At 51.4% G+C, this 14,321-nt stretch overlaps 1 protein-coding gene across 6 annotated transcripts in view; it reads right to left on the bottom strand.

Annotated features, from left to right (window-relative positions):
* LOC138569353 (uncharacterized) overlaps window positions 1-14,321 on the bottom strand; it is a 1,814,236-nt gene that overhangs the window by 533,519 nt on the left and 1,266,396 nt on the right. For all 6 annotated transcript variants that reach the window (XM_069647265.1, XM_069647261.1, XM_069647266.1 and 3 more), the window contains one exon: window positions 10,658-10,738. In XM_069647265.1, coding sequence (XP_069503366.1) covers window positions 10,658-10,738 — 81 coding nt within the window. The remainder of the gene's footprint in view (window positions 1-10,657; window positions 10,739-14,321) is intronic.

Below are 14,321 nucleotides of genomic sequence, written 5' to 3'. Positions count from 1 at the left end.
AGGTGTGCGTCGACCTCCACGTAGCAGCCCTGCATATGTCCAGCAGGGGCACACCAGATAAGAACGCCGTGGTAGCTGCGATCGCTCTGGTGGAATGGGCTCTCGGACGGCCAGGCAGCGGTCGGTTTGCCAACCGGTGACAGTACATGATACAGCCGGAGAGCCATCTGGAGATGGAAGCCTTCGAGAGAGCCTTCCCCTGATTGACAGGTCCAAAGTTCACAAAGAGTTGTGACGTCTTCCGAAAACCCTTCGTGCGGTCCACGTAGAACTTCAGCGCTCTAGCTACATCCAGCGAGTGCAAAGTCCTCTCAGCCGGCGACGAAGGCGACGGGAAGAACACAGGTAACACCAAGGGTTCGTTGAGATGGAAGTCCGACGGTACCTTGGGCATGAAGGAGGGGTGCGTCCTGAGCACTACCCTCGTGTCGTGGAAAGTCAAGTACGGGGCCTTGCAGGAAAGGGCCTGGATCTCTCCCACTCGTCGTGCGGAGGTGATGGCCACAAGAAAAGCTGTTTTCCACGATAGAAACTTCAACGGGGCCGAGTGCAGAGGCTCGAACGGAGGTCCCATGAGCTTGGTCAGCACCACGTTGAGCTCCCACGCCGGGGCCGGAGCCTTCACCGGCGGGAACGATCTGAACAGTCCCTTCATGAACTCTTTCACCAGACGATGAGACCACAAGGACGTCCGCCCCGTGGTTCTGGTGTATCGGGAGATCGCAGCAAGATGAATCTTGATGGACGCGTGTGCCAAACCAGCTTTGGCCAGCGTCAGCAGGTACGGCAGTACTTGGGGAGCCGTAATCCGTAGAGGGTTAATCTTCTGTGCGTGGCACCAGACAGAGAACCTCTTCCATTTGTGTCCGTAGCATTTAAGAGTCGAGGACGCCCTGGCCTTTGCAAGAACCTCTCTGCAATCGGCCGGTATGTCGTATCCTCCAAACTCTAGCGCTGCAGGAGCCAGGCCTGCAAGTTCAGCGACTTCGGGTCGTGGTGGAGGATGGCGCCTCCTTCCCTGGAGAGTAGATCCGCGTCCGCCGGCAGCTTGATCGGCGGGGACGCTGACAAGTCCAGAAGGTCCGGGAACCATATCTGCCTCGGCCACGCAGGTGCGACGAGGATCATCCTGCACCGTGACCTCTTGAGCTGGTTGACGAGCCGGATTAGCAGAGGCAAGGGAGGGAACGCGTAGAGGAACAGGCCCTCCCAGGGGAACGAGAAAGCATCGCCCATGCTCCTCGTCTGGGGAAACCTGCTGGCGAACCTCCGGCACTTGGTGTTCGTCGCCGTCGCGAACAGGTCGATCTGGGGTGTGCCCTTCCGTCGGAAGAGGCGATCCACCAGATCCTGCCGTAGTTCCCACTCGTGGCACGAGCGCAGCTCCCTGCTGAGTGAGTCGGCGATGGTGTTTTTTTTTCCCTGCCAGATGAAACGGCACCAGAAAAATCCCTTGGGCGACGGCCCAATGCCACAGGTCCTGCGCCTCCTTGGACAGCGCTGGGGACCTGGTTCCGCCCTGTTTCCTGATGTAAAACATGGTGGTGGTGTTGTCGGTGAAGATCCTCACCACCTTGCCCTTGAGGGACGGAAGGAAGGACCTGAGGGCCCAAAACACTGCACGGAGCTCCAGGACGTTGATATGCAGGGACTTCTCCGTCGGGAGCCAGAGTCCCCTCGCGTGCAGATTTTCGGTGTGCGCTCCCCACCCTTCCAGGGAGGCATCCGTGGTCACAGTCTCCTGGTGGGCTGGGGTCTGGAAGTCCATGCCCGCCGTCAGATGCGCGCGGGTGCCCCACCACCGTATCGCTCGTCGGAAACTCTCGTCGAGCTTGATCCTTTCCTCGAAGCTGCCCGTCGTCTGGATCCAGCGCGCATCCAGGAATTCTTGCAACGGGCGCATCCGGAGTCTGCACATGGGAATGAGGTAGATGCAGGAAGACATCATCCCGAGGAGGGACTTGATGGATCTCACTTTGGCCGCGTCGGCCACCAACATCCGTTGCACCTTGCCCAAGATGGTCCTGGTCCTCTCCTCCGACGGGGAGGCCAGAAGGGACACTGTGTCGAGCCTCGCTCCCAGAAACAGTGCGACTTGCGCGGGCACCAGGTGGGATTTGGCGTAGTTCACGGAGAATCCCAGGTCCGTGAGGAGTTGGACGGTCCTTGCCGTGTGGACCACGGCGAGCTCCTTCGTCTTGGCGCGGATGAGCCAGTCGTCCAGGTAGGGGTAGACGTGAATCCCCTCGTGGCGCAGCTGCGCCGCCACCGGTGCGAGGCACTTGGTGAATACCCTGGGTGCCGACCGTAGTCCGAAGGGAAGGGCTTTGAACTGGTAATGACGCCCTTGGACCACGAACCTGAGGAATTTTCGGTGCCCCTTTAGGATGGGAATGTGGAAGTAGGCATCCTCCAAATCCAACGACAATAGGAAGTCTCCTTCCTCCAGTTGACCCAGGACGTGCTGGAGGGTGACCATCCGGAACTTCTGCGCCTTGATGAACTTGTTCAGCCGTCGCAGGTCCAGGATGGGGCGCCATCCTCCCGTCTTCTTCTTCACGAGGAAGTATCGCGAGTAGACTCCGGAGCCCCGAAGCCTCTTTGGGACGAGTTCGATGGCGCCCTTTCTGAGCATCGCCTTTACCTCCAGGAGAAGTTGAGGGACGTGAAGTTCCTTCCTGGCCACGGGGGGGACGCGCGGGCACCTTCTTTGAAACTCGAGCGCGTGGCCCCGGGCCAGGGCGTCCAGCACCCAACGGTCGGTGGAGATGGACTCCCACACGCTGACGAAGCCCGCCAGCCGGCCTCCCACCGGGGTGCTTCGGTGGGGGCCCGACCCCACGGCCGGTTCAATCCTGCTTGGACGCGGCCTTGCCGCCTTGACCTCCTTGGCGACGACGGCGGGGTCCGCTAGACTTGCCTCGTCCTCTGTAGGCCTCTTGCGACGACGAGCGGGCCGCTTGACGGTAGGAAGCGAAACCGCCGCCGGAACCTTTGGAGGCGCCCTTGCCTCCGCCGCTCCGAAAGGGCGTCCGTCGTTGCTGCAGGACTCCAAGGGCCCGGGCCGTCTCAGTATCCGCCTTGATGGCCTGAAGGGAATCGTCCACTGTCTTCCCAAACAGGTTGTTCCCGTCGAAGGGCATGTCCAGGACTCTGGTCTGGACATCCTGCCGAAAGTCCGTAGCTTTGAGCCATCCACGACGTCGAAGGCAAACGCCGTTGCCCAGCTGGCGGAACCCAGTGTCGGCGATGTCCGTCGCCACGGTGATGGCGTGGTCCGAAGCCACTTCACCTTCCTGGAGGATCTCAAGGGCCTCCGCCCTCTTGTCGTCCGGCAGAAAATCCAGCAGGGGAGCTATCTTGTACCAGAGCTCCCTGTCGTAGCGGGCCACGATAGCCAAGGCGTTGGCCGCTTTAATCGTCGTCGCTGCCGACGAGATGACTCTACGTCCCATAGCATCCAATTTCTTTCCCTCGCCGTCCGGCGGGGAAGTCGATGTGGAGGCCGCACCCCCCCCCCGCTTTCTTCCTGGCTGCCGCGGAGACGACGGAGTCCGGGGTAGGCTGCGCCCGGAGGCATAGGGGGGCCGTGTCCGGGACCCGGTACTTTTTCTCGTACCGGTCTCTTCTAGCTGGCGTAGTGGAAGGGTTCTTGAGGAGGGAAAGGCCCTCATCCCAAATGTCGTCCAACAGAGGCACTGCGAGGACCGTCTTCCTCTTGGCCTCGCGCCGCTGATAAAGGAAGCCTTCCTTTTTCTTCTCCTCAGGGCAGAGTTGGAAAAGCTCGGAAGCCCTGGAGATCATGGAGTGGAAAGATCCGATCTCGTCGGGCGGAGAAGCCCTGGTGGGAGGCGACGACGGAAAATCCTCGTCGTATGCCTCGTCGTCCGTACCCGTCGCTGCCGTGTCAGTCCCCGTATCATCCCCTCGGGTGGACGGGGAGGAGGGCTGGACGGGGCGCGACGGTTGAAAAGGAGGTGGAGGATGGATCCTTCTTTTCTTGGTAGGGGGAACACCAGAAGGTCCCGGTTCTGGATCCCCCGACGGGAGAGGTTCCTCCGTCGGTAACGGTAGCCTCATCCTTATCTCGGTGCATAAGGACTGTATGGCCAACAAAATGGCCGCCGAGTTGTCTCGCGGCGCTGGCAGAGGGGAATCCGACGGGCGAGCAGGGGCCCCGTCGGTATCCTCGACGATGTCGTCGTCGTCACCCGCGTCGGGGTCCATTCCGACGGGCTGGCCTTGTTCCACGCCTAGGCCGTGGCTTAAGACCTCGATCAGCTCCTCCTCTGAGGTTGAGGCCGAATCTACGACGACGCCCTGCCCCCCCTTCTTCTTCCCCACGGAGGGTTTCACGGGGGTCCTATCGATGGGCACAAAAGAAGACTCCCTCCGAGGAGGCAGGGAGATTCTGGGCCCTGAGGTCGCCACCACTGGCGCAGCCTCCACAGGCTGAGCCAGGGCCGCCGCGACCGTTTCGATAGAGGGCTTGGTCGGATGGATCAAGGCCTTCACCACCTTAGGTGCGCTCACCGCCTTATCCTTGAGGGAGGGGGCACTGCCACGCTCCTCCTCTGCCTTAGAGCTCGACCGGGGCCTCTCCAGGAGCTTCGCCGGGTGCTCGGCCTTCCTCTTACCCGACCCAGAGCGTTGGCTCGTGGTTGATGGTGCCGGGGAGGGTGCGCCCTGCCTGGCGCCCGTAGAGCCCGACCGTTCGGCGCTCCCGGTGCCAGCGGACTCGCGGTGCTTGGCCTTATGTTGGGCCCCCGTCGCCGGGGCGCCCTCAAAGGTCTTAGAAGACCGCTCGGATTTCTTCTTCTTCTCGCCAGACGGGCTCTTACCCTCCAGCCAGTTGGCGAGACGTTGATGACGGTCCTTCATGGTCCGTTCCGACATGTTGCCGCAAAACGCACAGTCCTTCTCCACGTGCGTTTTGTCCTCATGAAGGCAGTAAAGGCAGAAAGAGTGTTCGTCTTCCTTAAAGACGTTCTGCAGCTGGCATCCAGGGCAGACCCTGAACAGCTTTCCGGGCGTCGAGCTTCCCTTCTCCTGGGCCATCTCCGAGACCGGGCCTGAGAAGCTTCTGGAGTCCTCCGAAGTGTAGCTCGACGAAATCTTCACCCTTGAGGGGCACAGACGAATCCGACACGGGTCCCCGTTGATCGGATGTAGGATCGGTGGAGCTTGAGGCTCTTTTGACCGAAAGAATTGAAGTTTTTTGTGAAAAAGCGCGAAAAAAAGCACTAACGCTCGAGAGCAATAGCACGAGGATCCCAACACATGAACGTGCAGTAAAAATCTGAAGATGGCTGCCAGAGGCGGTGCTTAGGTAGAGGGCAGTCATTGGCTGTGGTCAGTATGACGCAGAGACCAGTGATTGGTTATTACTACGAAAGACAGATCAGAAACGAAACTGATACTGGTTTTTTCTTTACCGAGGATTCCCAGCCTGACGACGGGGAATATTCATGAGCATGTGAATCCATGCCAGACCCCATGCTGGAGAAATATATCTTCTTTCTGAACGCCTCCAGAATCCACTCCTCCTTGCCCAGGAGTGCAGCGGCTGATGTAGCGGAGGACGATTGCGGCTTAGAGTAGAGAGATGCAGCCGCGATCACAGCACAGTGTGATTGGGGGTGTGCAGACAGTAAAAGGGGGTCCCCTTCCATTTGCCTAAATTTGGCATCGAGGTGCTGATTGGTAGGCTGAGTAAAATGAGGCTTGAGCCAACCATTTTTGGCAAGGGCCACCACATCCTTTTGCATTGAGATTCCCTTTCTAGCCGTGTGGTGCAGAGCGTGGACTTCTGCCAATACCCCCGCCTCTGGTCCACCTGTGGCTGTGGGATGCCCAATTATTCAGACCAGCCAACCGTTCGTAGAAGGCTTTGGCTGATGAGGGGGTGTCGGGGTCCTCCTCCTCATCTGTGTCAAGCATTGTGTTATGCTGGTCAGAAGCAGCCGGACGAGTGCTGGGCGCAGGAAGCTGTGGCATACTAATGATCAGCACTGGAGGCTGCTGCGGCAGCAAATACAGGCTGCTGTGACCGGGACGGGCATGGGAGCTGGTGTAGTAGGGACTGGGGCGGGCAACAGAGGTTGCATAGGGCCCAGAGGAGCTGGCCCCAAGGGCTGCATGACACTGGGAGCAAGCAGCTGTACCGGCGGGAGCGGTTCATAGTGATATCGAATACAAAAATGTCGAGTCATTTTTTCGAAAAAATGTAAAAAAAAAAAAACGAATTTCTTTTTCACTACGTTTTTTATTCGAAATGGGGGGTTCCCCCTCAACCCCCCACTTTTTTTAGTTTTTATTTTTTTTTACCTTTTTTTACTCGCGAACCCCCCCACAAAATATATAAATAAAAAAATAAAGAATTCGATTTTTTTTTCGACATTTATTTTTCCATATTATGACTAACCACCGGCAGGAGCATGTCCCCGATGACGTCCCTGAGGATGAGTGAGAAATTTCTCAAAAAACGTTCTTCACAGGCCGGGGGGCGGGAGGGAGGTGCCTGATGGGACCAGCATAGGTGCGGGGCCCATGGGCTGCTGAGGCCGGGGCGCGCCCCGTCTCACTGTATGGGTCGAGGTGTATGTTAGGCAGAATCCTCTGCAGTACCCTTAGGGAACACTACAGACAATTAAGTCTACAAGTGGCAGTACAATTTCACCTTTGGTACAAGCCCGTACTAGACAGTTATAGTGGTAGCCGTAGCGGAGCAGCCAGACTTATCTCAAGAGCAAATGAGCAGTAATAGGAATTTCACAAACTACAATTACTGTGACTCAAACAAACACTGACTCAAGGTTTCTGGTTAAAAAATATAAGTACACTTATTTTTAAACCATCTGTTCACAAAACACTTCCCTTCTATTAAACAAAACCACACTCTAAAATATACTCACACAACCAATCCCTTTGGTTCAGGTCAATTCAAGGTAAGTACATTAGGATTTGACAGGCCGGTGTTGTGAAACAAAAGACGTTACCGTGGGTTAAGAAGCGCTCACTTTTTGACAGTAATGTCAGTTCGGTCTTTCGAAAGAAAAGCGTACCCGCGGGGAGAATTGCACCCATAGTCAAACACACTTAGCACATTGAATAAAAACCAAGGCAAAGGGGATAAAAATCATAGGCAATACTTTTGTCAAGGCACATGAATCACAGGACGTATTCTAAGAGAAGTCAATAGGTCTGCGTCAGTGTCAAATGGAGCAGGGCTCTGTTGTCGAGGATCACACAATCGGAACAGTTCGAGATTAACGTTGCCAGGAGTACTTGGATATTGTCAAAGGGAGGCAAAAGTTCTAAGAGGGAAGGAAGAAAGGACAAGCCTTCGGCAAGGAAAAGGGTTCACCCTGATTACTCAAGGTCGGACAGAGAGAACGACCAAATGGACACAGTACCTTATTAAATTGAAGAAAAGCTGGTGCTATGGCAGTTGTTCCTGGTAGTTCCTGTAGACTCACGGTTCCTGGAGCTTCAGTCGTGGGGACAAGAAGGACGACGTCTGGAGCGATCTGCACTACCCAGGGATGAGGCCAGCAGCAGCAAGGCAACGATGAAAAAAAAGGTGCGCTCCTTTAAAACAGGTGAGGGCTCTTCTGATGGCTATCCGGACCACTACAGCTTCGTGCAGCGATTTCGACCGAGAAGAGGATTCTCTGGCTATAGACGGTGATCTGGTTGATCCCACCAAGCTCAAGGGAAGAAGACTCCACCTGGACTCAGGAGTTGCAGCAGCCGCCTTCTCCGTTTCGCTTCGGTTCTTGTAGTTCCAGTGGCGACTGACTTCCAGCCCAAGAGTCCTGCCTTTTATGCGAAAATCCCCCATTCACACAGCCTGGCTGTCAATCACACAATGGACAAAAAGTGCGACTTGGGTCTCCAAGGAGACCCTGTGCAGGGGGTTACTAAACCCCTCCCTCACATTCAGCCTACCTAGACACCCAGACGCCAAAAAAGGGCTTCTTCGTAGAAGCCCGCCAAAGGACAGAGAACAAAGAAGGCAAACCTGGTTTGCTGCGCAAAGTAAAACACAAGAAGGATATTAACAAAAAGAAATGGCGATTAAACCTCACCAGAGCCAAAAGAGAAAGTATTTGGTCAAGCGGGTTTATGTTCGAGGCTAATACAATAGCCTAAAACAGTACCACGTTTATATAGTATAATCGCGGTAGAAAAGTTAGGGTAGATACCACTACCACCAGCCAAGTCTTAGTGTTAAGGGAGCGAAACCAGGCTCCAGGAGGTACAGACAAAAAGGGATCAGAGTTAACCCTTTCCAATACTCCATGTAAGATGGGGTGTACTGGGTCTGTAGGTTAAATTACTACATAAAGTAAATGGTAACTTTACCTGTTTCTGGGGGGGCAGTAGTCAGCCCCAGGAAAATTTAGTCATTGGTAAGTCTTAGAGACAACCCTGTGTTACTGCACTGAAGGTGCTGTGTAACACACAAGAAGTTGGGCTCATGGAGTGGTGTGGCTCCAGAGCCCAAGATCACACAAAGTAGAAATACACATGGCAAAAACACATGTAAAAGTGGGAAAAAAGGTTCACACGCTTATCAGGTGGAAACAATAAACCGCAGAAATCCAGCAAAGCTGCTGAGGGACTCACTAGGTAAGGGAAATTAGCCATAAATGATAATTCTCCCTAACAGTACCTGTCCTGTGAAGTAGAGGAGCACGCCTTGGGCCAAGTGCCAGGCGTTGACCAGGACCACCTGGAGACTTGTTCCCCTACCTGTTCACCAAACGGGGTGGTGTTGGGCGAGCCGCCATTTTGTCTGGTCCTGTGGCCATCTTGTCTTGCTGCATGCCACGTGCCTGCATCGTGGTACTCACTTCAACAGGCCCAACTTCCTCCAGTACACGAAGCAGTGGAGGTTGAGGCCTACCCTGCACCTCAGGACGGAGCCTGGTAGGCAGAGTGCCCTCGGCTGTAGCCCCGGTATTGCTGCGTACAGCCACCCCCTCAGGCATCAATCAGGCGTTAGGGCGTAGCCCCTGGGGTCGAGGCCCGGTAAAAGAATCTTGCGGTCCCTCAGCAGAGTCACCGGTAGGATCTCGCAACCCCTCAGCCTGTAGGCCGGAAAATTAAGCAGCCTTGGTACGTGTGTTGGTCCTAGGAACTGCTAGGTCCCTCCCGCTCATGCACTTCCTGGGGAAGGAGTCGCCTTTGCGGGGTGCAGAGAAGAACAGTGCACAACAGTGCACCTACCTTGGGCCTGGTGTTCTGCGTGACAGAATTCTTTAGGTCCTCTGGAGGCGACCTACCGAAGAGCTCTCTCCACCTGGCTAACCTGTTATTGAGTTTGCGCGGTGTGAATGCGTCACACACAGTACAACCTTGCCAGCCATGGTCCGGGCCAAGGCAGCGGAGGAAGAGGGTGTGTGGGTCGGATGTCAGGAAGAGACCCTCGCAGGCTGGACACCTGGTAAAGCCAGACTATGTGGACATGCGCCGGGGAGGAGCGTGGTGCCAGAGGATAGAGTGGTACCTGATTGCAAAAAGAAGAGAAAGAAGACAAAGGTACTCCTCTGGAGAAGAGCATGTGGAATTACTAGGCCAGAGGCCTACCCCAGGAGAGGTAGTGAAAGAGGTCCGTTCCCGTCGATGGGGAAACGAGGACTGGGGAGTGGTGCTGGTGGGCGGAGTCAGGAAAGCACTTGCTCCCAGAGCCGCGCCCTGTGCGCATTTAAATTTAAAGGGGAAGATGATTTTTCTGGTGAAAAAGGTTCCGCCTCCAGTCCATAGCGAGGGACGCCCATACAGCATGGAGAAAAGGGAACGGGACGTAGGAGTATATAGCGTCATCTCTCTCAGCATTTTGCACAATACCAAATAAATGTATTATATCTCACTTGCTGGGGTCTTCCAAGTCTGTTTGTGCACTCTTCAATTCTTTGACCTATGTTTATAGAGCATACACTTGGTCTGCCATTTCCTCTTATTAAAACTAACATTTCAGCATATTCATCTTTAGTGCAATTATCTACACTGTTCATGGTGACATTTATAGCTATGATCTGTTTAAGCATGACCCTTGCGGAGTGCTCAGTATCAGACTTTTACACGGATGTTGTTTTTCACTTACAGACAAGTTTCTGTGATGGCATAGCCAAGATCACCTTCAATGACCTACTGGGATCTCAGCACCAGTTATGTATCATGATTAAGAAATGGTCCTGGTTATAGAAGAACTCCTCTCTGGTTGATGGTCCATCCTATAGTTGTATTATTGTATAGTTCAATCAAGCAGTGCCTCTTGAGAGTATTTCCTTTGACTGCTCATGTCCTCTCCATATATGCATAATTATTTAAATGTTGTATTGTTTACAATCCCTCCAAAGATGGTCACCATTCTGTCCACTGCTCGTACTGAACACTGTATATTAGTTGTGGCAGAATTCCCATGATGAACAGAGCTGAATTCAATGTTTTGTCCTGTATATAAAATTCCTCTGCTTTCAAAAAACAATTATGCTGGCAACACATTGCACATGATTCTCAGCTTAATGTTGGAGGACATTAAAAAGCTTTGTGTGAAACAATTGACTGGCTTGCAAAAGTCATCATGGGTGAAATGTAAATAAACACAGTCAATATGGCGCAAACAGGTAGAAGGGAAGACCGCACTTACCACATGAAATGGATGAGGGAGATTAACATGGATCTGCCTCTTCAAATCTTCCAGGATAGGAAATGATATATCCATCACACTCTAGAGTAAAGTAAGGCAAAGTAAGGTCAGAACACGATCAACACGACCACTCTTTGAACTTAAATGCAACTTTCCTAAGCATATCTAAATGGAAAAAGCCACATTGTACAGTTTATTCACATATCATTCACAATAGCAGGAGAGCTATTGCTATTGAAAATATGAAATTCCACCAGCTAATTTTTCAACAATTTCTCATGCTCCAATTAAATTGGGACGGTTATTGTCATAGCTTCAGGTTTGTGTTAGGAGAAGACAGGTGATTAAAAACAAGAAGGTATTGCTCTCATTACAATTCACTGCCAACAATTGAAATCATGCTTGCCCACTCAACATTTGATCCTTAAACCAGGGCAGGAGCACTGAAAAGTTAACTCTTTAGCTCTCTTATCAGTTTTCTTTAAAGCAGATGTTCATAAACGATATACACACTCTTAACATTGCAATATGTAACAGTCTTGAATAGCATTCTAAATATGTACACAAAAGGCGGGCTAGAAAGAAATCAATTACTTAACTAGCTTTAGTCTCAAACTTTGGGATCTTTGTTGAAACCGAATGCTTGCATATTGCTGCTATGAGGTTCAACGATTTTGAACACTTAAAGAGGAATCAAATAATGACCTCTGCGTTAGCGCAATCATGAATTTAAAAAGCTCACAGTAAGCTAGCAAACCTTGGACACCTTTTTCATTTGAGGGAGTATGAGCTAATCACACATAAGGAGAAGATAGGCATCTCCAGAATTGCAGCAGCTATCTAATTCTTTATAGTCAAGCGTGCACACATGTGTTGCACACTTATTTTGCGCTTGATGCAGGTTCATAGACACAGTAACCTTTTTCAAGGTTTTCTTCTTACTATAAGTTGTGCATCTAATCTACTTTGCCTCCAAATGTGGCTTTGAATGCATCCCCACACTATGTAAAAAAAATGTATCAACATTGTTTAGATTAGTTTCAAAGTACTCGTCAATGTTATGCCTAGGGAATGTAGGTACTTTTGTCCCTAAGCATTACTACATTCACTGTCCAGCTACAGCTCTTAATAGTAAAACTACCCATCACAATGTCCAGGAAAACAGATGCACCGTCAGTGATAGTCAAATGACTGAATCAATAGATATCCAAATCAATAGTCATGGAAGAAGTAAATACCACTCTATTCTGGAAAAGAAGCCATATACTAGTGAGTGGAATGTCCATTTTGTATCATTTGCATGATTTATTGCCCAATTTGTGAACCTTAATCACATTCTTAACCAAGTCAACTGCCAGAATGATTTTGTCTCCCTGCAGTTCATTCAACGTATGTGAAAGGTCTTTGAAAAAAGAGCAATTAGACATACATGGTTAACACAGATGACAAGTGTTACGGAGAATTTCCAGAAATGTGCCAATTCCGCTCTACCTTAGAGACCGCCAGCAACTTTGCTGGATCTAAGGACTTTGAAATTTTAACCTGGAGAGAGTGAGACTTTTTTCCCCCACTCTCGCATGTGTTTTAATGTGATTTGGACTCTGCGTTTTTTTGTTTGTGGAGACAAACTCCATAGGCATCATCTTTACATTGTGACACACAGCACCTTCAGAGCAGTGACACAGGGAAGTCTTTCACTTTTCCCAAAGGTTTAAAAACCTTCTTTGGATGAACTACTGTATCCAAAGAGCAGTGAAGTGAAATTGACTTCAATTACATTGTAACTTTCTAGACCCAGCACACACCATTTTACAATAGGGTGACGGGTATCCCTGTTGTCTAGTTTCTCATGTAACAATTTTATGTTACCCTTTCTACAATTAATGGCTGGTGGCAGTGGTTTACTTTTAACTACCTTTGGGAGTTTTTACCGCGGGCTGCGTTCACAGCTGCAATAAAGCACCCTTGGGTGCCATTTTTATCAAAATGGCCCGGTCGTCTTTTTTCACCATTTCTTGTTGGAAAGGTCCTTCTTGAGATTTACTCTGCGCGCCAAAGCAGGTTTGGCCCCTTTGTTCGTTTTGTCTTTGGCGGGATTCACGAGTGAAGCCTGCCTCTGGCTCTAGGATGTCTGGCAGGGGAGGGAGTGAGGGAGGTGTCCGAAACTCCCTGTTCTTAATCCCCTTGGTTACAGGAATGCACCCAAAAGTTGAGTGGCCGGCTGGCTGTCCGGCAAGGACAGCCACCCTGCTGTGTGACTGACAGCTAGGCTGGAATGAATGGGAGAAACCTGCATAAAAGGCAAGGCTTTTTGGCTTGGAAGGCAGAGTCGACCACTGGATGAAGGAATCCGAAGAAGAACTTGGAAGAGACGCCTGCTGCAACTTCTGGACATTTGGTTTGCCCGGTGAAGTCCTGCTGCTGTGCTGAAGCTCCGAATTCGCCTCGGCTAGAGAAGCCCTGCAAGGACGACTTCTCCCCTTGAGTTGGGGGGGGACCAGTCAAAACCAAAGTGTACCCGTCTGTACATCCTCTCGGAGCTGGCTGTACTTCCTTGCTGCTACAGGAACCGGAGTGCCAGGGAGAGGAACACCAGATTGGAGTGCATCACATTTAAGTCGGACTCGAGCCGCTGGAAGATCCTTACGACTCCTAGTAAGCAGGACTGACCAAGCCTGAGCCACCTCAACAGAGTGCTGGACCCCACATGCGAGGAAAGTCCAAAGTGGTATACGAGAGTCCGCAGTGGTGCTATTTGCTGAGACGCGAGGAGCTGAAACCACGAAGTGCCGCTGAATAGAAATTTGTCCTTTTCCGTCACTGCCTGTCCAGTTGTGTTGCAGGAGCCCCCAGAGGTCCTCCCCACAACTGAGGCACAGGAACAACAGGATCTGCATACCCACACAGGGATAGAAGCCAGCTGGAACCATTTCTTCTAACCCAAAGGTACTGTATTGTCTAAGAAAACGTACCTCTTGTGTAGCCTTACTTGATCTCAGTTGAGTATTGTCTTGATTGCTTTCGTAGAGTTGCTAACAGCTTCTTTACCTCACAAGCCTAATCAGCTTGTGACCCTACACTGATTCTTCTTTTCTACAAAGACAAACATTTTGCAAGACTTTTACCTACCTGTAAGAAGTGCTTCAGCCCACCTAGACTTTTTTCCCAATTGACTTTGGCCTGGCTTGGCTCCCTGAATGACTCTCCTCTGATTGTGTGTTTTTACCTTCCTTCGAGGAAAGGGTTAACTTGCTCTGCATTGGGGGCGGGGGGGGGGGGGGGGTTTCAAAAGTACTTACCTGCTTCAGAATATTTGTGTGATCGCTTGTTTTATTCTAATAATCCTTTTCTTTGACATGCTTTTAAGTATTGCTCTAAATGCAACAGTGATATATTCATGTCCACAGTGTCCTAGCTATTTAAGTCACCTGAGGGTGTAGCAAGTGTCTGTGTGCCATCCCAAATGGGTATTTGCTGATTTAGAGAAACTGAGTGTGTGTATTTTGGAGTGTATTTGTGTGTTACTGTTATATTGCCCCTTCTGAAGAAGGCTTATTCAAACTAACTGTTAAATAAATTAATAATTGTTTAATCGAGAAACCTTGTGTGTAAGTTTATTTGAATGTGAATACTTGTCACTGTGAATCTCTGTGTAACTCCCCTA

Source organism: Ambystoma mexicanum, chromosome 2q (assembly GCF_040938575.1).
Source record: "Ambystoma mexicanum isolate Mex_15411 chromosome 2q, UKY_AmexF1_1, whole genome shotgun sequence".
NCBI classification, from domain to species: domain Eukaryota; kingdom Metazoa; phylum Chordata; class Amphibia; order Caudata; family Ambystomatidae; genus Ambystoma; species Ambystoma mexicanum.
This window is presented reverse-complemented; position numbering and strand designations above follow the sequence as displayed.